This window comes from Hibiscus syriacus, unplaced genomic scaffold (assembly GCF_006381635.1).
Source record: "Hibiscus syriacus cultivar Baekdansim isolate YM2019G1 unplaced genomic scaffold, ASM638163v2 tig00000662_pilon, whole genome shotgun sequence".
Taxonomy (NCBI): Eukaryota; Viridiplantae; Streptophyta; class Magnoliopsida; order Malvales; family Malvaceae; genus Hibiscus; species Hibiscus syriacus.
Window position 1 is genome coordinate 1 of NW_024061807.1, and position 24,669 is coordinate 24,669.

Genomic DNA, 24,669 nt, shown 5'->3' on the forward strand with positions numbered 1-24,669 from the left:
TTGAGCAAGCTACCACACAGTCTCGAAAAATATGCGAAAGAGATTCAATACACGCACCAAAGTAAGGTCGTCTTGCCCCTTCTTCATTAGATAAAATTCGACCTTTGCAAATAAGCCAAAGTAAACACCGGTGGCTTAATAGCTGCTAAATGCAGTAGCACCGAGGAAGGGAGAGAATTGCGCCGAGCAGCCCAATTCCAATCACCATTATCGTCCAGCAAGGAAGGGATCAAAGCATGCTTTTCAGTCATTGAAGCTTGATCTAGACGTAACTCCCAAAGCCAGGCATCATTCCAAAATTCAACGGTAGTACCATCACCCAAGGTCCAGACAAGGCCCTTCCGAATACACTCCCACACCGTACTCACCCCGGATCACAGTCGTGACCATCCATTGCGATGAACTGCCTGAGGCACCAATTCCGAATAGACAAGGCCCCTTTCATCTTGTATTCCATGGTGTACTACTTTTGAACTCTAGTTGGTAATCTGTTGATCAGATGTTTTAGATAATGCAAATGAAAGAAAATTTACTGATTTATGATGATCACTTTTATTTTATTTACCGATTTACTACTACTTTTACTTTTATAAATACGAAATTCCAACTTGTTTTTCTACACATAAAAAGTCAAAACAACTTTTTTTTTTAACTTTTCTGGAGTAATATCAAATGAGTTTCATTTTTTCACTTTGAATGTATGATATTTGAAATATTATATTAACTTTAGGGTAACATTCATCTTTGAGGTTACACTAATCCGAACAAATTACTTTGAAAATATTAGATTTTTGCATAAGGCAATAATTATATCATTTTTTTATTATAGTCAATACATGGACGGAGCCAGAATTAAATATTAGCAAGAGACAAAATATTAGACTATTTAAGAAAAATATAAAGACTTATTAGGTATTTAAACTCGAAATTTAGCATGAACCAAGTAACCTTAGTGATTAAGGGATTATTGTTATCCTTGAGGTTCCGAGTTCAAGCACGTATATAAGGGCATGAGCGTTCATTGGTAGTTGAAAGTCTTTGTACAAATATTATCTTGTATTCACCCTAAATAAAAAAAAAAACTTAAAACTCAAAAGACAATTTCTAATTTGTCTAATATTTAAACTTACAATGTCTTAAATTGTAATTAGACCATAAATTTTAGAACACAGACTTGTCATTCTTTAGTTCGACCCCTACTAGATTAAATATTTAATAAATTTTTATATTTTTGAAATTTAAATATTTATTTTTACATGAACCAAAATACTATTAAACCAAAATTATATCGAATATATAAACTTTAACAGGGGTCGGGGCCCATTGGGCCCTAAGAGAGCTCCGTCCCTCGTCAATACTAATATTTTTATTTTACAACAGTTATTAATTTTAATAACAATTTAAAAACAAATTCTTTAATGCTGTGAAATAAGATTGTGTCACCATACGGATCCAAATTAAAATTTCTTTAAAGAAATTCAAGATAATTTCGTGTGTGCAAATAACTCTAAGCATACACCAAATCTAAGGACATTGTTACTGATTTGAAATTATTTACTTGGATTGATTCAACTTTGAAAATGATGTGATTTATGGTATGAATGTAATATTCTGAATTTTTGAATCAAGCTATATGAGTTGACTTAAGAGATCTAGGGGCTGATATGAGTATGAGATTAAATTTGTTGGTCTTATTGTAAGCCTATTCGGATGAAATTTGGGTCAAAATGATTATTAAAACGAAAATTTTGAGTTTAGACCAAAGGAAGAGGGACTTTAAGGATAATTATACCCTTTTCATCTCCCTCTCATTCTTCTTCTCGACTCTTCTCCCTCTCCTGTAAACTAAGCTTCGTAACTCAAAGGTGATAATTTGACCATCTTTACTAAGATTTTGGAGCAACTTAAGGTAATTAGATTTTGCTTTAGAATTCACAGAGCTTAAAATAATTCTTATATGTTTAACTAAATTTAATTTTTATGTCTTAAATTTAAAAAATTTAATCCCAATTTAAATGGTGTAAACATAATATAATTGCATTATAGAAATTTAAAAGAATTGAAAATAGAAACTAGATCTATAACATGTCATAATATGTAAATTAATAACAAATTTTGACTTAATATATTAATAATTAGGATAAACTATGTGTTTATTACCTAACTATTAGTTTTAATCCGTTTTAGTACCTAAACTATCAATTTTTTTAAATCACACATAATATTTAGTTTTTGTTTCATTTAGTACTCTGTCATTAAAAAAAATGTATTTTTATAGGTAAATTACATCATTCATCACCCAATTATCTTCTCACTCCTATTTTGATACTAAAGTCTAAAAATTTTCAAGTTAACTACTCGACTTTCAAATTGCTCCTATTTTAATCACTCTAATTTATTTTATTTATAATTTTGTGACATAAAATTTTATATTATTATTTTATTAATATATAATTAAAATAAACAAATTAAACTTGAAAATTAGAGTGATTAAATTATGACTAATTTGAAAGTTAAGTAACGAAATTACAAAAAATAAACTTTAGTTACCAAAATACAAGTGAGAAGATAGTTAAGTGATGAATGATATAATTTATTCGTAAAAATATGTCACGTCCAAATCATTTTTTAATGGTGAGGTACTAAAACGATCAAAAACTAAACATTAGATATAATTTTAAAAAGATAAAAGTTTAGATATTAAAACAAACAAAAACTGATAATCTAGGTACTGAGCGCATAACTTACCCAAATAATTATTGATTAATGAAGACCAAAATTTTAAATTTTAGAACAACTAAATCAGAGTATATTAAGGTATTGTACAAGTAGCTTAGAAGAATTTGAGACATTCTTGGATAGCTATTGAGGTGGCCGACTTTAATCGGTTGACGTCACCCATTAATACCGTAGAAACCCCTCTCTTTTTTCTTTTTTTTCTGGATTTTAACCATTTGTTTTCCTAAAAACCATTGAAGAAGCAGTGGCGGTATTATTTAACAATAAGCAACAAAAGGAAGACAATGTCCGAGCAAAGCAGAAGCGTGTTAAACAAAGAAATCTGCAGTTTCTTCTTCTTGCTAATCTTTTTTCATTTCATATTATTCTGTCGTCTCCATGTGTATTGCTGCTTTTATTTGGCAAGCTCATCCACTCTATTCTCTCCTTCTGCTACATAACAGAGATGGATACCATAACAGGTATCTTTTCATTTCATTTCACTTCAATTATTCTTCTTCTTTATATATCTTATGAGATTTGTTTATGGGTGGCATTGAAGGCCTATAAAGGCATTGGCATGGTGGGATGTTGATGGCTGTGAGATATTGGGAGGAAGAGATGAAGTTGCAGGAGGAACATGACTAGCTTGTTCTAGACAAGGCAGAGTTGCCTTCCTTACCAACGTGTGGTAGCTTCATCACCTTTACCGCGTGTTGCGGAAGACGGCTATCGGATAGAACAAAATCGCAACTGATAATTTGATAAAATAAAAATGAAGATAAAGAAGACACAAAATGTACGTGGAAAACCCCTAAATAATATAGGGTAAAAACCACGGGCAAAGGTAGAAGAATTTTACTATGAGAAAATAGGAATTACAACTTCTCTCGATCTACCAAGGAGAAAACAATGATAATTCTATCTTGATAAAAAGGAGAAAACAACTCTCAAGAAACTCTCTAAATTCTCTCTAGTATTGGAAGAAAACTAGAATGCTTTGGGATGATTTTTAAGCTAAATGAGCTAGGGTATTTATAGTTGAAGCTTAAGGACTAATCTATAAATACCTTAAAGTTTAGTGACTAGAGTTTATAATTTGTCCATATAAAAAAATTAAAAATTATGCACCTAATTTTTGGTGCTTTAATTGCACCGAAAGGTGCACCCATAATTATTATTATTTTTTTTTGACTTTCTACAATCTACTACTTGAAGATTTGATTGGAACAATCATATCTTCACACAATTATTTCTACCTTGTACCATCATGTTGCTTATGTCTCTGACAGGCCACAAGAGGATCGACACCAAGTAAATTTATCAACATTGATCGCCTTTGTCATGAAATATGCTATGTTGTCTTTGGTATAGATCTTTTGCATATCTACCGTCCCTTCTTATACCTTTTCACGAATGAAATGGTACTGAACTCGTATGTGCTTTGTCTTTGAATGAAATGTTGGATTCCTTGCTAAATGCAAGGCGCTTTGACTGTTACAAAACAAAGAGACATACTCTTGATTATGCCCAAGATTCTCCAATAGCATTTTCAACCAGATTGCTTCTTTACTGGCTTGTGTAGTTGCTACATATTCTGCCTCTGTTGTGGATGTAGCCACAACTGACTGCAATTTTAAAACTCAGCTTATAGCTCCACTAGCAACTTTGAACACATATCCTGTAGTAGATTTGCTTTTATCCAAATCCCCTGCATAGTCAGAATCAACATACCCATTGATAAGTAAGTTTGATCCTCTGTAACATAATGTAACATTTGAGGTCCCTTTGATGTATCTCAGGATCTCTTTATTGTATTTCAATGCTCTTTACCTATTCACCATGTACCGACTAACTACTCCCACTGCTTTTGCAATGTATGGTCTTGTACATATCATAGCGAACATTAAACTTCCCACTACTGATGCATACAGTACTCGAGACATCTCCATCCTCTCTTCTTCACTGCTAGGACTCATACTGGAGGATAATTTGAAGTTAATAGGAAGAGGGGTAGAAATTGGCTTACAATCTTGCATGTTGAATCTTGACAATATCTTCTTCAAGTAATTCTTTTGTGAAAGCCAAATCTTCCTATTATTTCTGTCTCGGTGAATTTGCATCCCCATAATCTTGTTTGTTGATCCCAAGTCCTTCATTTTAAATTCCCTAGCCAGTTGTGCCTTCAATTCTTCAATATGCTCTTTGTTGGGTCCTGCAACCAACATGTCATCCACATACAACAACAATATAACAAAATCATTATCACCAGACCTCTTGAAATAAGCATAAGGTTCTGCATTAAGTCTGTTGTATTCAACGCACATAATGAATGAATCAAATCTCTTATACCAACACATCGGCTTGCTTTAGACCGTACAGAGATTTGTTCAACCTGCAAACCAAGTTCTTCTTTTCTTTTTCTTCAAAACCTTCAGGCTGGAGCATGTAAATCTCTTCTTCAAGATTTCCATGAAGAAAAGTTGTTTTTTACATCTAGCTGCTCTAGATGTATGTTAAATGTAACACATTGCCAAAACTACTCGAACTGTTGTTAGTCGTTAGTCGAACCACATGAGAAAAGATTTCATTGAAATCAATACCTTCTTTTTGAGCATATCCTTTGACCACCAGTCTTGCACGATATCTCTCCTCTTGATCGTCACCATTTTGCATCCCCAGAATCTTGTTTGCTGATCCCAAGTCTTTATTTCAAATTCCCTAGCCAGTTGTGTCTTCAATTCTTCAAAAGGATATTTTTGGGTCCTGCAACCAACATGTCATCCACATACAATAACAATATAACAAAATCGTTATCACCAGACCTCTTGAAATAAGCACAAGGGTCTGCATTAAGTCTGTTGTATCCAAGGCACATAATGAAAGAATCAAATCTCTTATACCAACACCTCAGCGCCTACTTTAGACTGTACAGAGATTTGTTCAACCTGCAAACCAAGTTCTTCTTTTCTTTTTCTTCAAAACCTTCAGGCTGGAGCATGTAAATATCTTCATCAAGATTTCCATGAAGAAAAGTTATTTTTACATCTAGCTGTTCTAGATGTAAGTTCAATGTAGCACACATTTCCAAAACTACTCGAACTGTTGTTAGTTAAACCACAGGAGAAAAGATTTCATTGAAATCAATACCTTCTTTTTTAGCATATCCTTTGACCACCAATCTTGCACGATACCTCTCCACTTGTTCGTCAGCATTTCGCTTGATTTTGAAGACCCATTTGTTACCAATTGGATTCCTTCTTTGTGGTAGTGGCACAAGGTCTCATGTGTTATTTTTATGAAGGGCTTCAATTTCTTCTTGCATCGCCATCATCCACAATGAAGCATCTGAGTTGTTTATTGCCTCTTGGTATGTTGATGGCTCACCGACCTCTGTTAAAAGGCAGTATGCAATATTACCTTCTATAACATAATCTGAGTGTCAATTGGGACGTCTTCTCACACGATCTGATTGACGAGTTATTGCAGCTTCAGAACTCTCTTGTTCTTGTTCATCATGTGCTGGTTCTGCTTCAGAAGAATCTCCTTGTTCAAACTCTTTTTCCACATGTATCTGTGTAGTTTCTGACTTTTCAGCGCTATCATCATCTTTTTTTCTTTGTAGTTTATCCTCTACAAAGATAACATCCCTGCTGATGATCACTTTGTGGGCAGTGGAATCCCACAAGCGATACCCTTTTACACCATCAGCATACCCCAAGAATTTGCATTTCCTGGATTTTGTATCAACTTTGAAATTTCTTAGGAGTTGTACATCACGTACACAATACTTCCAAATACATGGAGCTCGATTCACCAAATAACAGGCGGTATTGACTGTTTCTGCCCAAAATGATTTTTCTAGGCATGTATCCCTCAACATTGCTCTTGTTCTTTCTAACAAGGTTCTGTTCATCCGCTCTGCCACTCTATTTTGTTGAGGAGTGTTCGCCACTGTGAACTGTCTTTTGATGCATTCTTTCCTGCAAAAGTCATCAAATTCTTCACTTGTGTATTCTCCTCCATTATCTGTTTTGAAACACTTGATCTTATTTCCAGAATGAAGTTCCACCCGCGCCTTGAAGTTTTTGAAAGTTGAAAACACATCTGATTTCTTCTTAATAGGGTACACCCAACATCTCCTGGAGTAGTCATCAATAAATGAGACAAAATATTTTGCTCCTCCCAAAGATGTAAATGGTGTTTGTATACGTCAGAGTGAACCAATTCTAGAACACTTTTGCCACTAGAATTTGATGTGTTGAATTTCAACCGATGTTGCTTACTTGTTATGCAATGCTCACACAAAGGAAGTGATACCTTTGTTAAGCATGGAAGTAGCTTTTGCTCCACAAGGACTTTCATTCCTTGTTCTGACATGTGTCCAAGTTTCTGATGACATAGCATTGCAGAATCTGAACTATATGAGGCAATAGAGGCTTCTGCTTCTAGCAAAGTCTCCCCTTCAGCATGTACAAGTTTGCTGCTATCTTTTTTTCTTTCAGCACCATAAGCGCTCCACGGAACACCTTCATGATTCCATTCTGTGTTTCAATCTTGCTTGTATTATTATCCAACAATCCGTAGGATAATAAATTTTTCTTCAGGCCTTTCACGTGCCGCACATCTTGAACAACTTTAATTGTTCCATCATACATCTTCAACTTGATGGTTCCCACGCCAACGATCTCTAAAGCATGATCATTGCAACTATACACAGATCCTCCTGAGACAGGTTCATAATGATGGAACCATTCTCTTCTCGAGGTCAAGTGATATATTGCTCCCGAATCAATGAGCCATATATTTGTAAATTATTTTCTACCTTCCACAGTTGTTGACGCTTCACAACATAGATCATCTCCATCATCTGAAGTGTTTGCAGTATTGCCTTGTGGATTAGAGTTTTTATTTAGACTCCAATAATTCTTCTTCAAGTAACCCTTCTTTGCACAGTTGTAGCACTTTAAATTCTTCTTGCTTCTCGACTTCGATCTACCATATTTGTGACTACTGTTTTGGCCACGTTCTGTTGATCTCTCTCTCTCATCGTTGTCAACGCTTCTGCTTGTTGTAGATTTACTTGTCTGTCTTCCTTGTTCTTGCGTCGATTTTCTTCTTGTAGAACAGCAGCTGCAATGTCATCAAAGACTAGACTGGTGACATTACAGTTTGTCAAGTTGATGATGAGTTGATCATACGAATCAGGTATACTTTGAAGTAGAAGTTCAGCACGTTCTTGTTCTCCTACTGTACATCTTAAGGATGTAAGCTGAGAAAATAAAGTGTCAACGTGTTTAAGTGCTCCGTCACTGAAGTAGATTCTGACATACGGAGAGTGTACACTTTCCTCTTAAGGAAAATTTTATTGTGCACGATATGGCCTCGTACAATTTGGTGAGATGATCTCATATCTCCTTAGCTGTCTTTTTCTCCTCGATGCTTGACAATACTTCATCTGTTAATGCTAGATGAAAGTTTTCCAAGCATTCCCATCTATTTCAATCCATTTGTTGTCATCTGTGAAATTTACCGGCCTTTCACTGATAGCTGCTAGACAACCGTTTTTCCTCTGGATGACCTTCATCTTCAATTTCCACAATGAGAAATTTCTCCCATTGAATTTTTCAATTTCAAATTTCGTCGTCATAGCTTCTATTACGGATAGCTCCCACTATTTCACTATCGTGAATAGTTCTCTAGAACCTTCAAAGAATGGGTAATACCTTCTTACTTTCTTATGTTGGAGGATCCACCTTTTGGTGGCAACCACAAAGACAATAAGTAGATATTACACACTCTAATATAGCTCGGATACCAATTGTTGCGGAAGACGGCTATCGGATAGAGCAAAATCGCAACTGATAATTTGAGAAAATAAAAATGAAGATAAAAAGACACAAAATTTACATGAAAAACCCCTAAATAATATAGGGTAAAAACTACGGGCAACAGTAGAAGAATTTCAATATGAGAAAATAGGAATTACAACCTCTCTCGATATACCAAGGAGAAAACAATGATAATTCTATCTTGATAAAAAAGAGAAAAAAACTCTCAAGAAACTCTCTAAATTCTCTCTAGTATTGGAAGAAAGCTAGAATGCTTTGAGATGATTTTTAAGCTAAATGAGCTAGGGTATTTATAGTTGAAGCTTAAGGACTAATCTAATAAATATCTTAAAGTTTAGTGACTAGAGTTTATAATTTGCCCATATAAAAAAATAAAAAAAATTGCACCAAATTTTCGGTGCCTTAATTGCACCGAAAGGTGCACCCATAATTATTATTATTATTTTTTTTACTTTCTACACCGAGGTCAGAGTCGAGGGAATCTGCCTTTACGTTTCTTGAAGGTAAGTAAATCTAGGTAGTTTAAGCAACTTAAACTGATATTCATGGCGGTGGATTCATTAAATGTAAGACAAACTGTTGTTGCTGATACAGAGCACACAGAGCCCCATGGAATTTGCCCAGCAACTGATCGTGGATGCTCATTGGTATAATGGATTTAATCTAATAGTGGCTGATATTTCATCCAAATCTATGGTTTATCTCCAATAGGCCGATGGGGGAACCCATTACCCTTCTTGTCCCCCCAGGTCTTTATGTACTTTCAAATGCCAAGCTTGATTCACCCTGGCCTAACTCCTAAGGTATATCAACCCTACACCCATTGTTCATCGTCTTCTTCAATCATTTTTACTTGTTTCTCCAAATCACACCAACTACAACTCTGTCGATCTAGAAACCACCTAAGATCATATGCATGCTTGAACATTGATCATCCTTTTCCACTCTGCAGGCTATGCGAATAGGTCAACGCTTCAAACAAATGCTGAACAAACATGGCGGCAAAGATGTAATGGTGAAAGAAATGGTTGAGAAACTAATGAAGGACAGAGTCAAAGCTGAAAAAAGCAAATTACCAGGCATTTGTGCTGTCGACTGGGAGTACAACCATAACCCTATATTTGTTGAAGTGGGCACCCCACGGGTAAAATTCCAACTCCTCCTAAACCTAAATTTATGAAGAAAGAATATAATCTTTTTCCCTGTAATAACATCTGCTTTTTGAGGATACAGGGGCTTTGTGGAACAAGGAGTACTGCAGCATTGACCATTCGTGCTGGTGGGAAGTTGGCTTTTATGATAAATTTATTGAAAAATATATGTGGTTTGAGAGAACAGTCAACTATCATATCCACAAAAAAAACTAGGGACTTCGCTGCTCAAACTTATTTGTGTATGTTATAATCATCTAATGATTATACTGTGGGGTATTATATGCTTATAATGTAAACTGTACAAAACTAAAGACAAATTGCATGGACGAGAGAGATTTTGCAAGGATCGTTTATATATGACAAATTGCAATGAACAAATGAGAGACGTCCATTGCAAGGTCCACATTTACATTTTGATCACCAAACTTTTAAAACTAATACGTTATTATTTTTATCATTAACTTCTAAAGTTTGAGGACCATTTGCATAATATTCCCTTTGTTCTATATAGTGGGGTCTCTAATTGGCTAATTGACAATTTTTTTACTTCAGCGTTTTTGTTTTAAAAGGTTCAATCGGACTTCAGTAGCATAAGAAAAACGTTTGCTTTACACCTACTGTAAACCAGGAAACATAATTAAAGCATGCTGATCATTAGCTACAGCATAAAATAGATTAAACCATGATTGCTTGAAACATTTGTTGCCCACGGCCAACGGAAACCAATAAAAATAAAAGGCAATACTGTTAAACAAATAGTTCTCTCTAGATCCGGTAATTAACATAAAATCGAGCAGAATCAACAGCATGTGCATAAATAGTAAAAGCTATCAACATCAAAGAAAAACCTATGAAGCATAAAAACCATGAAAACCAGCAACTAAAACGGAATTACAAACTAAGTGCCTGTCAATTCCAGAAATGCATTGCAGAAAACAGCCAAATATTAAACTAGTAATAGGAAAAAGCATAATCTAATTGGACATTAGATGATAAATTCTCTAAAAACGGATTCATCTAAGCCATTAAACTTTAATTCAAAAAGTACATATAGCAGTAGATATCCAATCTAAAACTATTTAATTTTCTTAAGGTCAAAATAAACCATCAGGATTCAGAGATACATTTCACCCTTTAGATGGTGTGTGACATCTAAGAGAATTAACATTGAAAACATCAAAGCGATAACATAAGATTTTGATCAAACACTATTACAGTCTACATTGATCAAACACAATCCCAAGGATTCATCCCCTACTCATCATCATCTTCCTGCATTGAATGAGAACACATTCAGTAAGTCAACCAATAGCAAACTCATAATCAAATAACAACAAAATACCCGAAAAGGTGGATACCCACATCTTCACTGCCTTCCTCATCATCGTCATCATCATTCACCTCAGACACAGACTTCTCAGATTCCACTTCTTCTTCTTTGGGGCCCTCGGCCTGGAAAATTCATCAAAGATTTAGCCACATTGAATAAAAACCTTAAAAACACAAATGATTTATTTACCTGTCTCTTGTTGTAGGCTTTCATGTTCTTTTCATACTCGGCCTTGCGCTTCTCAGCCTTGGCAACATAAGGAGCCTTTTCCTGAAAATAATGATTTAAATTGAAACAGAAAACGCATTTACGCATACATTTTTTAAAGTTCCAAACGAGGCAAATAAATACTTACAGCCTCGGACAAGCTCTTCCATTTTTCACCTCCAGCTTTGCCAACCTAAAATAGAAAAAAAAATTAATTAAGTTACAATAATAACGTAACTTGCGGCTACAGACCAATAACATAAAGTATATCTGTGACACTTACAGCAGCAACGGATTTGTTTTTAGGGTGGTCCTTCTTGTATTGTTCACGGAACTCCTCCCTAAAATACAAAATGTAACACTAATGAGATTAGAAAAATATAGTAATCAACGTAATCATTTCATCAAAGCTTTCCCTAATATTAGAAGAAACGCTTTAATTGACCATTTCTACTATGAATTTCACAAAAATCACAGACGCCAGAATTTCAAACTTCATAACAAACATAAAAATAAACGAAAAACGACAAAACCAGCTGAGAGTTGTTAATGATATGAAACAGAACGGTAGCACAGGAGCAAAAGGCAAATTACATGAACACAAAGAAGGCGCTAGCAGGTCTCTTTGGCTTGTTTGGATCCTTAGCAGCCTTGCCAGATTTCTTTCCGGCTTTGGATTTCACGTTGAGCCTAACAGCAAATCCAGAAAAAAAAATAGTTGATATCAACCAATAAAGAAATCACCACTCACATCTTGATCTCGTATATCAGAAAACGCGATCTAATAACGATAAACAAAAAAATCGAAACGACCGAAGAAACAAAAACTCACTTGGCGCTCTTCGTCTCTGACTTAGATTTTCCTCCCTTCATGTTGAATCCTACAAATCAAAACCACAAACCAGTAAAAAAAGCGAGAGAAATCGTCGAAAAATCTACGGAAAGCGCCAAAAATCGATGGGAACATACCTGGTTGGAGCGTGGTAGGGTTAGGGTTAAAAGAGAGACAAGAGAGGGGAAAACAAAGGTAGAGAAAAAGAAGGGATTGAGGAGCGAGTTGAGAGAGAGTGGGGCGAAAGGCGGAGATATTAAGTTGGGGGTGCAAATTGAAATTCAATTGCGCACGAAATGAAAGTCGGGGGTTTAGGCGGGATTTTATATTTCATTCCACGTCATCGATCCGTGTGCTTTTACTGCGTAGCTCCTAAGCATAGGCCTTTCCCAGATTCACCTCCTGCCATTTCCTTTGTGCTTCTTCTCTCTCACTGCGGCCTTTGCTTTCACTTCTCTCCTTTGCCTTAAATGTTATAATCTACTTTTTTATATTTTGTATTTTTTATGTTTAGTTAGTGAAAAAAATATCTCCGTTAATATGATTTATTTTTCAAGCTAATATAAAACAGATTTTATTTTTAGTAAAATGTATTTCTTTGTGCCTCATTAATGTGAAGATATAAACAATATCTTTATATTATAATATTTTATCTATATCACTTTTGTAGTTTAATGTTATCTCCACAATTCGAACTTGGATTTCGACATAAAAATACAATCCGGTATATTAATTTGGTTTTATCTGTTGTTTAATTATCTACTTGGTCATTTGTTTTTCAAGTTATATTTTCATTGATAAAGGCATTAAGCCACAGAGTGGCAGGCCTGACAAAAGCAAGTCAAGGGGCCCAATAGCTCATAATCAAACAAGGGCTAGCTCCAGGCCTCAAGAACAAAAAGGCCCCCAAAAAAACAAACAAGAAAACCAAACGAAAATCGAAGGTTGTCAACACCTGGGGAATGGGGATCAGCACATTCTTTCGAAGAGGGTTCTATGTTGTAGGGATGGGACCTTCACTGGGGACTTGACGGTTCAATAAAAACTCCAGTTTAAACTAGATAAAATCTGATTAAATTTGAGTTTATGGTGAAAGAAAATCGATTAAATTCGATATAATATAATATTTTTTATATATATTTAGAAATAATTATGATAATAATTATTTTATTTTATTTTTAATTATATATTTATTTACATAATAAAAATAATCATATATATAATTCAAGTCAAGTGTATGTTTTGATTTAAAAAAATAGGTCGAGTTTCAAATCGGAACGTATTTTAATCTAAAAATTTAAATCTAATGAAACTCTCTTAAACCATAATCTCATCAAATATATGCTTTGACCACAAAAATCAAATCAAGTTTTGAGTGTGATAAAAATTTTCTTAAACTCAAGATAATTCAAATCAAATTTAAATAATTCAATTAAACACCTTTAGCATAATAGTTAAATTGAAAATTTACGTTTTTAGAACCAGTTAACTTTTTCCCAAAAATAAAAAGAAAAATATATATGATTTTAAATTGAGTTAATTGCATTATATGTCTTCAAACTATAACCCTCATTTTAAATAGGTCCTTAAGATTTTGAATATTTCAATTTTATCCTTAAACACACTAGTTCTAAATTACTCCTTAAACTTTTGAACATTTCAATTTCAACCCTAAACTATGACCCTCTTTATAAATTGGTCTCCAAACTTTTAGCATATTTCAATTTCATCCCAAATTCATCCAAGTATATAATTAACTTCAACCATAATTTAACCTAAATTTTGTTTTTAAAAACATATAATAATATAACTTGGCCTACTGATTTTATTTACAAGGGATGTGATTAGTATGTATGTATAGTTTGGGATGAAATTGGAATGTTCAAAAAGTTTGGGGACCAACTTAGAAAGAGGGTCATAGTTTAGGGATGAAATTGAAACGTTCAAAAGTTTGAGGACTAATATTGAATGATAGTCATAGTTTAGGGATAAAATTGAAACATTTAAAAGTTGAAAGACTAATTTAAAATGAGAGTCATACTTTGAGGACATTCGGTGCAGTTAACTCTTTTAAATTTGGTGTTATGTTTTTTTTTTGTTTGGAACTAGAATTCAACATTCAAACGTAGAAAGAATACCAAGTTGCCATAATCAGACACAAAGTTGACTCGGAACTTTCTCTAAAAAATCTGCTAATTTATGCTGTTTTCCGCTCCCTTAATTGTTCACTTTTCTAATCACGCATCTTTACCCATGCTACTAATTACCATCTTTGCTGCCGCTTCTTCCTCAATAAATTGAAACTGAGATTTCCAATGGTGGAATATTTTCCGAGAAAGAAAGAAATACATAGATAATGGAGTGGGAAAATCAAGAACTACAACAAGCAGAAGAGTATTTGCAATACCAAATCCAGAATGGGGTTTGCGGTAAAGTGATGATCGATGAACAAATAGAAGAATTAAGGAAACAAATCGTTGCCCATGCTTCAATTTCTGAGCAACTCGCTGAGTTGCGCAAATCCATATCTCCCCACCAAGATTTCACAGGTTTTGATTCTTCACTGCTCTCCCTCGCCCCTATATTGTTTCTTTTTCTCTTCACGGATTATTCAATTTCTTTTCCTTCGGGTTTCAGGAATTAGATTGGGGAATCTGTACTGTGATCCAGTATCAGCCTCCATTTGCCAGAAGATCACATCAAGACAACGGTGGACTCCAACGGCAGTGCAGCTTCAGATTCTGGAGAATATGTACTAGCAAGGGACCGGGACTCCAAGCAAGCAGAAAATCAAGGAGATAGCATCTGAACTTGCCCAGCACGGTCAGATTTCCGAAACGAATGTGTACAATTGGTTTCAGAATCGCCGTGCTCGTTCGAAGAGAAAGTCGCAGGCGCCAACGGCTTCCGGAGAAGCGTTGTCGGGTTCGGAAGATTCCGGTACGAAAGATAAGAGGACGAAACCAGTAAGTTCTGGCTTAATTGATAACATTGCAAACAGGGCTGAAAGTATCTATTTCCAGAATTCCGATACAGGTACTAGGTAGTATTATTCCATTACAAAAAAAATTTATTACACAATTTAAGTTGGTTTTGCATAAACAACTTCGTTATTATTCCTTGTGAGCAGCGATTGATCAGTTGATTGGGAAAGTGGAATCGCCACGAATCTTACTCTAATCTAGTCGAACAGTTCGTCCTGCTCAGATGATTTCCCGGCGATCTCCTGCCATTCTAATACCCAACCCGTTGGATTAAAGGTTAGGAATTTCAGACAATATAATTGTTATTAATATATAGATTTGTTTATATGAAGATAATACTTAGTTATTTTCTTTGTTTACGGGTTAACAAGATTGGCTTAAAGCTTTGCTAGTTTTTAATAATCCATTGATATTGATAATTTACTTCATTTTTTTTATCAATTTAACCTAATTTTATATATTCGACTCAATATCTGACATTATATCTTATCAAATCAATTGATAGTATATCATTTATATTATTAGATGAATGTAAGATTTTATATTAAAAATTTGACTTTATGATATTATATTAAAAATTTAAGAAATTTAAAATTAAAATATTGATAAAATTATTTAAAAAATGTGTAAATATATTAAAAATCACAACTTTTTAAAGAATTCGACCATATCCTAAATTCTTTTCATTCATCCTTATTTACTTTTTCTCTTAAAGATATTAATTATGATTACCAAAAAGGCATCATAAATCTGTAAACTTTTAAAAATAAAATTAATGTAACCCTTCTTTTTGGATTAATGTGACACTCCATTACTTTGAACTTACGTCAATTAATTCAATTCCCTTGTTTAATGTTGTGTAAATTGGGTAAACTAAACTATTCATCACTCAATTATTTTTTCTTTTCTGTTTTGGCCACTAAACTTACATTTACCTTGTTTTTTCTGTCTCTTTCTCTAGTTTGTCTCCCCACCGTGTTTCATTTTCTCTCAATCACCGCTCTTTCACTTTTTTCCTTACCTTCATTCTTTCAATTTCTCTCCTCTTATGCGACTCTCCTTCTCAACTTTCCCTTCAGATTTCCTCACTTTCTCACTCAACTTTCATAGCTAAGTATACCTTCTTCTACCCCATCTTCATGATGGGAAGATACAACGCGAAAAGCAACCCCGCACCGATGGTCGCGAAGTACCCGATGAAGTACTTGGCTCTGGTTAAACCATGGGGTTTATTGTTGCTATATTTTAAGGCTAATAACACATAAGATAACGTTAACAAAATGACACGATTCGCGTTCACGAAAGTGATCTTCTGCTTCACGATGAGTGCATATAGGATCATATTGAACACTAACTGAGATGATAAAACGAGAGAGGAAGTCGACATAGGGTGTAACACCCCAACCCGTACACGACCCGAATACGAGTCTGATATGTCACATTGACTTTTTAAAACAATATTTGTATAAAATAACAGAACATTTGAACTTATATTAATAAAATATGATTATATATTGTTAAATTATGTTCGTTAAAACCAATTTGAAAACAAAATATGTTTTCATGAACAGTAAAATACGGTATGAACAGTAATGAACAGTAACGTGAACAATGATGAAAAGTACCCTGAACAGTACCCGAATGCTAAAAAAATTCCAGAATACTGGAGGGGTACCGATACCCTGCTACAGTACCTCGGAAAAACATATAAAATTCATAAAATTTAAAACGTTCATCATTATACATTTACCATTTATATATATACGTTTAAAATATTCCAAAACTCGATCAGAGCATATCCAATACAAATCCTTTTTATTACATGCCAACTAAATTCTATCTAACAAAATACATGTAATTCGATCTACATTTCTGATCTGATCTTCGGTAAGGAGAACTGACCTGTCTTGTTCCTCTTTACTTCTCTTTTCGCTTTCCAAATCTACGTGTGAAACAATCACACGCTAAGTCGATCACTTAATGAGACATATAAAACATATAATATAACCATATAATATTTCGTATAAACAAAAGGCATACATCTACAAATACTATCATTAATCCCTTTTACTTACCATATACTCATCATATAACACATATATCACTACACCAAGGAATAAACATATCATCATGTAATTTCTATAACATATTTCATATTACCAAATATACATATCAGATATAGTGTATTTGTTATTATCTCTTATTAACACATGTACACATGTCACTAATTCTTTTTATCATATAAACATATACTAAACATTTCTATACACATCATGGAACACATATATCATTTCACAACGAAACACACATCGTATCATATCAATTGATTTATTTACTCTCTTTAAAGTCTATGTATTAGCCCATGCATACTTTTAAGAACTTAAGGTATGTGAGTACATTGAGGTGTTGCACCACTATGGTGTCACCACAGCTCGTATAAATATCTCGAAGGACCTATCCAGAGGTCATACAGAACCTCGGCAACTGTCCATAGGTCCCGAAGAACCTAGGTAAACTGTCAATATGTTCCTTAGAACATAGGTATACTGTCCATATGTCCCGAAAGACATAGGTAATTATGTCCATATGTTCCATATAACATAGGTAAACTCTCGACTCTTGGCATGCCAACTATACCACTAGCTCTCATATCACATAACATGGGCATTATCATTTATAACATTTTTGTATTCATATAATTTCTCTTATAATTACATGTTCATTCTCTTCTGTCACATACCACATGTATGTGTAAACATGTATCTCATATGCATATAACTCATAACTCTTTTATTTCATATCATGTAATACCCTTACAAAGGATCATATCTTCTTATCATATATTTTATGTCACATGTTCTTGCTTTTATATAGTCACATAGCTCATGTCAATTAGTCACTTATGTTCACATATCACATTCATATCACATATTCACATTTCATATAACACTTATATTATATATTCCTATAATTACTTATATCAATATCACATATATCACAAATGCATGTATTCACGTGGATCGTTTCATATGGCTTATATCATTTCTCATTTGTTCATGTAAACTCGCATGTCATATCATGTAACCTATATCACATGTTACATTTTCACATAAGCATGTAAATTATGTAACATATAAGAATATACATTCATTTCTATGTACTAATGCACACATAATAATCACATAACATTTTAGAAGTTACTTATTACCATAATAACTCCGCCACTGCCTCATCACAAGTCAATGTTTGATCAATAACATAAGTACAATTTAAATTGCACTCACCTTAGCCTTGCTTTGATTCGATCCTAATTCTTTGATTGTTCCGGAACTTGTTCACTTTCAATGTCTACATAACCATACATTTTAAGGTAATTATCAGATATCTACACCTTGTAATTTGATACTAATAGACTAAACAAATTTAATAACTTTTTCCTTTAGGGGGTATCGGTACCTCCCCTTAGGGTATCTGTAACATCCGCAATACCGGGTTAGTGACTAAATTGTAAAGTTTCAGGATTTGGTGACTAAAGTAGAAGAATGAAATAGTTCAATGATTATTGGAAATATATGATGAAGGTTATTTAGTAATTATTAAAGGAAATAAAGGGTAAAAGGGTCATTTGACCAGAAAGATTTTTATCTTTCTTTTAAGGTTATAAAACACGTGGAAAGGGTGAGAAGAAAAGAAAAGTCTAGAGCTTTGGTTATCTCCTTCCTCTTCTCTTCCCGTAAGCTCCATGGCAAAGGTAAGTTTAATTTCAGTTGGTTAATTCTTGAGTTTTAAGTTTAGTTTTGATTCTTGGGGTGCTAAGAAAGATTAGTTAGAGATTAAAGTATGTTGAAACTTCAAAATGGATGAGTTATGAAGGATTAAATATGAAGATTTTTTAAGTGAATTAGTGAAATAGAATGAGTTAATAGATTTTGAAGTTGAATTTGACTTGTCAATGGTTAAATTAAGAGATATGAAGTGATAAAATGAGTTTTAAAACATGTTGAAAATCTGGTATGATTCTGAAAGTTAATAAAGAGGAGAGAATATTAAGGTTCAAGAAGAGGTAAATGAACATAAATGAGTTTAAACATGTGTATATAAGTTGAGATCATGAAAGGGGATGAAAGATGAAGCATTTGAGTTGAATTGAGTAGATTTTCGGGCTTAAAAATGAATTCTGTACTATGTGCATCGGTGCACATTCAATGTGCACCGATGCATCAAGAGTAAATTTCCAGAATTGTTCAGAGTGTATCGATGCACAGGAAGTGCATCGATGCACCCATTAAAAATGGAAACATCGAATGCAGTTAGTGCATCGATGCATTATGAGTGCATCGATGCACCCCTCTTAAAATGAAAACATCGAAGGTAAATTGTGTATCGATGCATGTGTAGTGCATCCATGCACATGTTAAAGAATGCATCGATGCACTGTAGAATGCATCGATTCACTTCAAGGGAAAATTGAAATAGACATTTCTTTTGGTGTAAGAAATGATAGATTAGAGTATATCAATGGGATATTGATATGTATTAATGTATGATTATGTAGATATCGAACATGAACAAGTTCCGGAACGAGTATCAAGTTAAGATTCGATCAAAAGAGAGGAAATCATAAAAAGGGGATCGAAACTTAGTGAGGCCAAGGTGAGTGTATAATAGTGACATGTATTACTTAATGGAAATAGGACTTGTGATGAGTCTATTTCCTAGAATAATATGCATGAAGTCATGAATGAGATTATGTGGTTGTTATTATTATATGTGTTATATATATGATTATATATTTTACATTAATTGTATGTATGTATAACTAAAGATAGTGATATACTTTGGATATCCTATAGGATTTTGTGTAAAACACTAAAATGTAATAATGGAAGAACATGAAATAAATTATATGATAAAGACATAAGGAATGAAATGAACGAGTGAGTATAAGATAATCGAGTCTAAGTCATATTATATGGTATAGGTGATTACACGAGAAAGATTAGAAGACTCTATGAGGATAGTATAAATTCGAGGGTATATGTATAAATAAGGATACATAAGTTATATAGGGATGATTTATATAGTTAAAGGGAACTATGGTTTATGAATTATAAAGTGAAGAGCTACAAAGCTTTATGAAAGAGTATATATATAAAGTAATGGGAAATTGAACTAATTAAATAGATTAAATTAGTATATATAGATGAATTATGTAAGTGAAAGGGGAAATGAGATAAAATAAGTAGAAGTTATTTATAGGATAGAATGAGACTATTTAATCATGTATTATAAACTTTATAAAGGATGACTTAGGTTAAATCATTATATGATATAAATATAGGGATTTACTATGTAAATTATATTAAAGAGACATGGTTACACGATTACAAGATATGATATCGGACATTAGATATATGAAAGAGAAAGTATATGTGATATGAGAAAGTGAAACAAGTTAAATGATATTGAATCAGGTGAATATAAGAGATTAAAGTATAAATTATATGAAAAGATATAAGTCATAGGATATGAAATGTTTATAGGAACACATGAGAAGTGTTATATGCCATGTGATACATGAATACGAAATGATATGAGAATTTACATGAACTACGTGATTAAATGTATATGTGAATGAAGCTACGAGTTTATATGAATATGTGATATATTTATATGAATATGAAAAAGGATATAAAAGATAATGCCCATGATATGTGTCCTGAGAGCTAGGGGTATAGTTGGCATGCCAAGAGTCGAGGGTCTACGCGGTCCTTCGGGACATATATGTATTCCTTGGAACATGTGTGAGGTCTTTTGAGACACATACTTGATCATTTGTATATGTATATGATTCTTAAGGAATTTTCTACGTGGTCCTTAGGGACATTTTATATGGCACTTCGGTACAATCCTACGTGGCACTACGGTGCATTTCTACGCGGCACTTCGGTGCAATTATATGAGGCACTACGGTGCATTTCTACGCGGCACTTCGGTGCAATTATACGAACTGTGGTGACAACATTTGTGCACAACCTCTATAAACTCACATATCTATAGTTCTCACATGTGTACATGGGCTAATAAAGAAATAACAACAAACATATTACATGTGATTTGTATGCTTTTATGCTATGAATTGTATTATATGATTTATATGATGATATGTGGATTGTATGATTAAATGAGTAAAATGTTGGTTAAAATGTTAGGTATAAGAGGATATGTATGAAGTGAGATAAATAATAATGATATTGATAATGAAATAAGGCTAATGATGGAAATGATGAGTATATGTGTATATATGTTCTTACATGTAATTATATATTGCATATGTGTTATAGGGATTTGTTATATGAATAAGGGTATGATTGATAGCAGTAATAGTTCATGCATGATTATAAGTTATAGTTTACATTATATGTTTATTTGCCTCACTAAGTCATAGACTTAGCGTGTGATTGTTTCACACGTAGGTACAGAATCGAGAAGAGAAGCGAAGAAGAGCAAGACATGTCAGCATATCCCTTACAAAATTTCAGATCAGAAAATAGATAATTTAAATGTGTTTGGTTGTTTTGAATATAGTTGGCATGTACTAATTGATTGAGTTGAAAATACTCTGATTGATTTTGGTTATTTTGGTCACTTTATGTAAATAAACCACTTTTATTTTAATGAAAGTTTTAAATTTTCTTTGAATTTTCTCAAGAGTCAAAGTTTGAAAAGTCAATGTGACACCTCAGACTCGTATTCGAGTTGGGTACGGGTTGGGGGTGTTACAGTATCGGTACCCTTATAGAAATCTATAAATTTTACCCATAAATAACTGTTCATGCACAAAAATTCACTATTTCAACTTCAATTCTTCATGTTTCATTCCCTTTTATATTCTTAACTCAAATATACATACTTAAACTAATTTCTACTCATTTATCACATCTTAAACCTCAAAATCTTCTCCTCTTTATGAACTTCAAGAATCATACCCAATTTTCAATATACTCCAAATTCAATTCTATCACTTCATATCTCTTAATTAAGTTGATGACAAGTCAAAAATCTCATCAAAACTTTAAAAACCACATCATATCAAAAATACATCTTAAAACCCATTTTACAAATCCCTTCCTAATTCACTCATCTTATTGTTTAAATCCTATATAAGCTTTCCTTAAGCTTATATAACACCCAAAGAATCAAAATCCACTTAGAAATCCAAGAATTAAAGAACAAAATCAACTCACCTTTGAAGCTCCCTTTGTTCACGGTGAAGAAGAAGAAAGCAAGAAGAAGAAGAAGATAATTCTTCCCCCCCACGTGATTCATTCATATAAGGGGAAAATATCTTTCTTGTCAAATGACCATTTTGCCCTTTAATTCCTTGGATAATTACTAACAACTTTCCGGAAATATTCCCAAATAAATCATTGAACTATTCAACTATTCTACTTTTATCCCCAAATTCTAAAATTTTACAATTTAGTCATTAACCCGTAGTTTGAGATGTTACACAGGGAGATACGAAATTCCCCATGTGAAAAGAAGATTGTTTATGCCTAAGCAGAATGGGGATTATAAGTAATGGAAACCCAGCGGATTCTTGGAGTGAAACGAGTGAAGGGTTTACATTCAATGGATTTGAAGAGATAGTAAGGAAGAAGAATAGGGATTATAAGTAATGGAAACCCAGCAGATTGAACCCAAGTTGAAACCCATCTGCTCGAGCCCTTATGGTTGAAATAGTACTTTGAGAGCAAGCTTGAAGACAATGAACCAACAAAGAGGAAGGCGTAGTTGAGTAGTAAATGAGGGAGGTAACGCTTGTTTTTCATGGATTTCTGGTCTGGTTTAGGGCGGAACTTGAAGGTGAAGTATTAGAGATGTTCATGGTGACCAAAACGGAAAAAGAGAATAATTGAGTGATGTATATTTGAATCTACCCAATTTAAACAACATTAAACAGAGGAATTGGACTGCTTGACATGTCACTTCAGCACAAAGTAACAGAACCATTGGTCAATGATGAAAAATATTGGTCAAAAGATCATATTGAGTTATTTTTTCCGGTTGAATGGTCACATTGATAAAAAAAGAATAGGGACTACATTGATATTTTTAAAGCTAAAGGGCCTCGAGTGCCTTTTTACCATTATGATTAAATTAATAAATGTTATAAAAATTGAGTAAAAGTTATATCCTTTAATTTTATTAGGGTAAATGAGTAGAGTTTGAAGGAATAAGAGATTGTTCGTATTCGGTTTTTTATTTTTAAAAGTGTTCATGTTCGTTTAAATCTTTAATATCGTGTTTGTTTATTTATTTTCAAAGGTGTTCATATTTGTTTAATTTTTTAATATTGTGTTTATTTATTTTTAAAAGTGCTCATATTCGTTTATATTTTTAATATCTATCCCTAAGCTCATGTTCGTTCGTTTAATGTTCGCGAACATGTTCTTTTAATGTTTGTTATTGTATTTATATAAATGCTTGTGAACGCGTTCATTTAATGTTCATTTTGTGTTCTTGTTCATTTATGGTTCGCGAATATGTAGATTTACATTTACATTTACAAGCACATAGACTTTTTCGGATCAAATGATTTTGGTGTACACACAAGAACAGAATCCCCAAGTGCGGATAGCTTTTATAATAAGAGTCCAATTACATTTGAAGACTCGGTTCCCAGCACTCCGGCCTCCAAGTTTGTGAACTCTTCATCAATGGATTTTGACAGTTTCTCAAGGTTTGATTCCTTCAGCATGCATGACGGTGGATTTTCAACACAACCCCAATATGCTCACAAGGTTCGACTCCATAAACAGTAGCAAAGACTTTGGCAGTGGATTTCACAGCAACCCGAGACGCTCACTAGGTTCGATTCCATGAATAGCAGCAAAGACTTTGGTCATGGGTTCTCATTTGATGTCTCCGATCCGTTCGGCTCCAGCGGGCCATTTAAAGTCTCATTGGACCAGCATAGTCCGAAGAAAGATTCCGACGATTGGCGTGCTTTCTAGCTGATAATCCGAAAGAGAAGTAAATCTCCCTGGGGCTCATCTGCTCATTTTGGTGTTTTTGTTGAGATGCCTACCTTTTACTATGTGCTGTTGTGCACAGCTTGGAATTGGATTGTTGTAAATGGGGGGCGGGGTGTTAGCATGCCAGAATTGTGATGGGAAAATAATATTAATAGTTTGAGGATTCAATTAGAACATTTTCAAGTTTTGAGTATCAATCTGAAGTTTAAAGCATAGTTTAGAGACAGTTAGTATAATTAACTCATACTAATTTCATTTACCGGTGCTGGAAACCAACCCCCATTCATGGTATCTGATTAGAGGTTGAATGGAATAAAGCTGCTCCTAAACGGATTATAATGTGTTATATTATTTATAGCATAAATTACAGATTTGGTAAATAAATTTTACTTTCTTTCCTATTTCACTCACTGTACTTTAAATCTTTTCAATTTCCTCATTAAATTTAATATGTTGAGTTTTTTTGGTTATTCGACCGTTTTCTCACTAACGATGTTAGGAAGTGGCTTCTTTTATTTTAATTTTTAATGGATAAATTCTAAATTTAATCA

The 24,669-nt window shown here is 33.5% G+C and overlaps 1 protein-coding gene and 4 pseudogenes across 1 annotated transcript; 3 read left to right on the top strand and 2 right to left on the bottom strand.

Annotated features, from left to right (window-relative positions):
* The first annotated feature begins 3,117 nt into the window (after positions 1-3,117).
* On the top strand, positions 3,118-9,937 carry LOC120209729 (annotated as a pseudogene).
* A 784-nt stretch (positions 9,938-10,721) lies between these two features.
* On the bottom strand, positions 10,722-12,380 carry LOC120209790 (high mobility group B protein 3-like). The gene is made up of 8 exons (XM_039208703.1): positions 12,231-12,380; positions 12,094-12,142; positions 11,856-11,951; positions 11,545-11,602; positions 11,410-11,454; positions 11,244-11,324; positions 11,087-11,176; positions 10,722-10,996 (listed from the first exon to the last, which is right to left on the bottom strand). The coding sequence occupies exons 2-8, from the start codon at positions 12,132-12,134 to the stop codon at positions 10,979-10,981; spliced, it is 429 nt and encodes a 142-aa protein (XP_039064634.1). The 5' UTR covers positions 12,135-12,142; positions 12,231-12,380; the 3' UTR covers positions 10,722-10,978.
* Positions 12,381-14,238: 1,858 nt separating this feature from the next.
* On the top strand, positions 14,239-15,304 carry LOC120209751 (annotated as a pseudogene).
* An 866-nt stretch (positions 15,305-16,170) lies between these two features.
* Positions 16,171-23,064, bottom strand: LOC120209761 (annotated as a pseudogene).
* On the top strand, positions 23,063-24,097 carry LOC120209769 (annotated as a pseudogene).
* The last annotated feature ends 572 nt before the right edge of the window (positions 24,098-24,669 follow it).

What these genes read in the sequence shown, in the direction of transcription:
- LOC120209790 (XM_039208703.1), bottom strand. Translation starts at nt 12,134, where the DNA reads ATGAAGGGAGGAAAATCTAAGTCAGAGACGAAGAGCGCCAA. An exon ending in AGCGCCTTCTTTGTGTTCAT is followed by an intron (nt 11,603 to 11,855) that starts GTAATTTGCCTT and finishes TTTGTATTTTAG; the next exon opens with GGAGGAGTTCCGTGAACAAT. An exon ending in AAAACAAATCCGTTGCTGCT is followed by an intron (nt 11,455 to 11,544) that starts GTAAGTGTCACA and finishes TTTCTATTTTAG; the next exon opens with GTTGGCAAAGCTGGAGGTGA.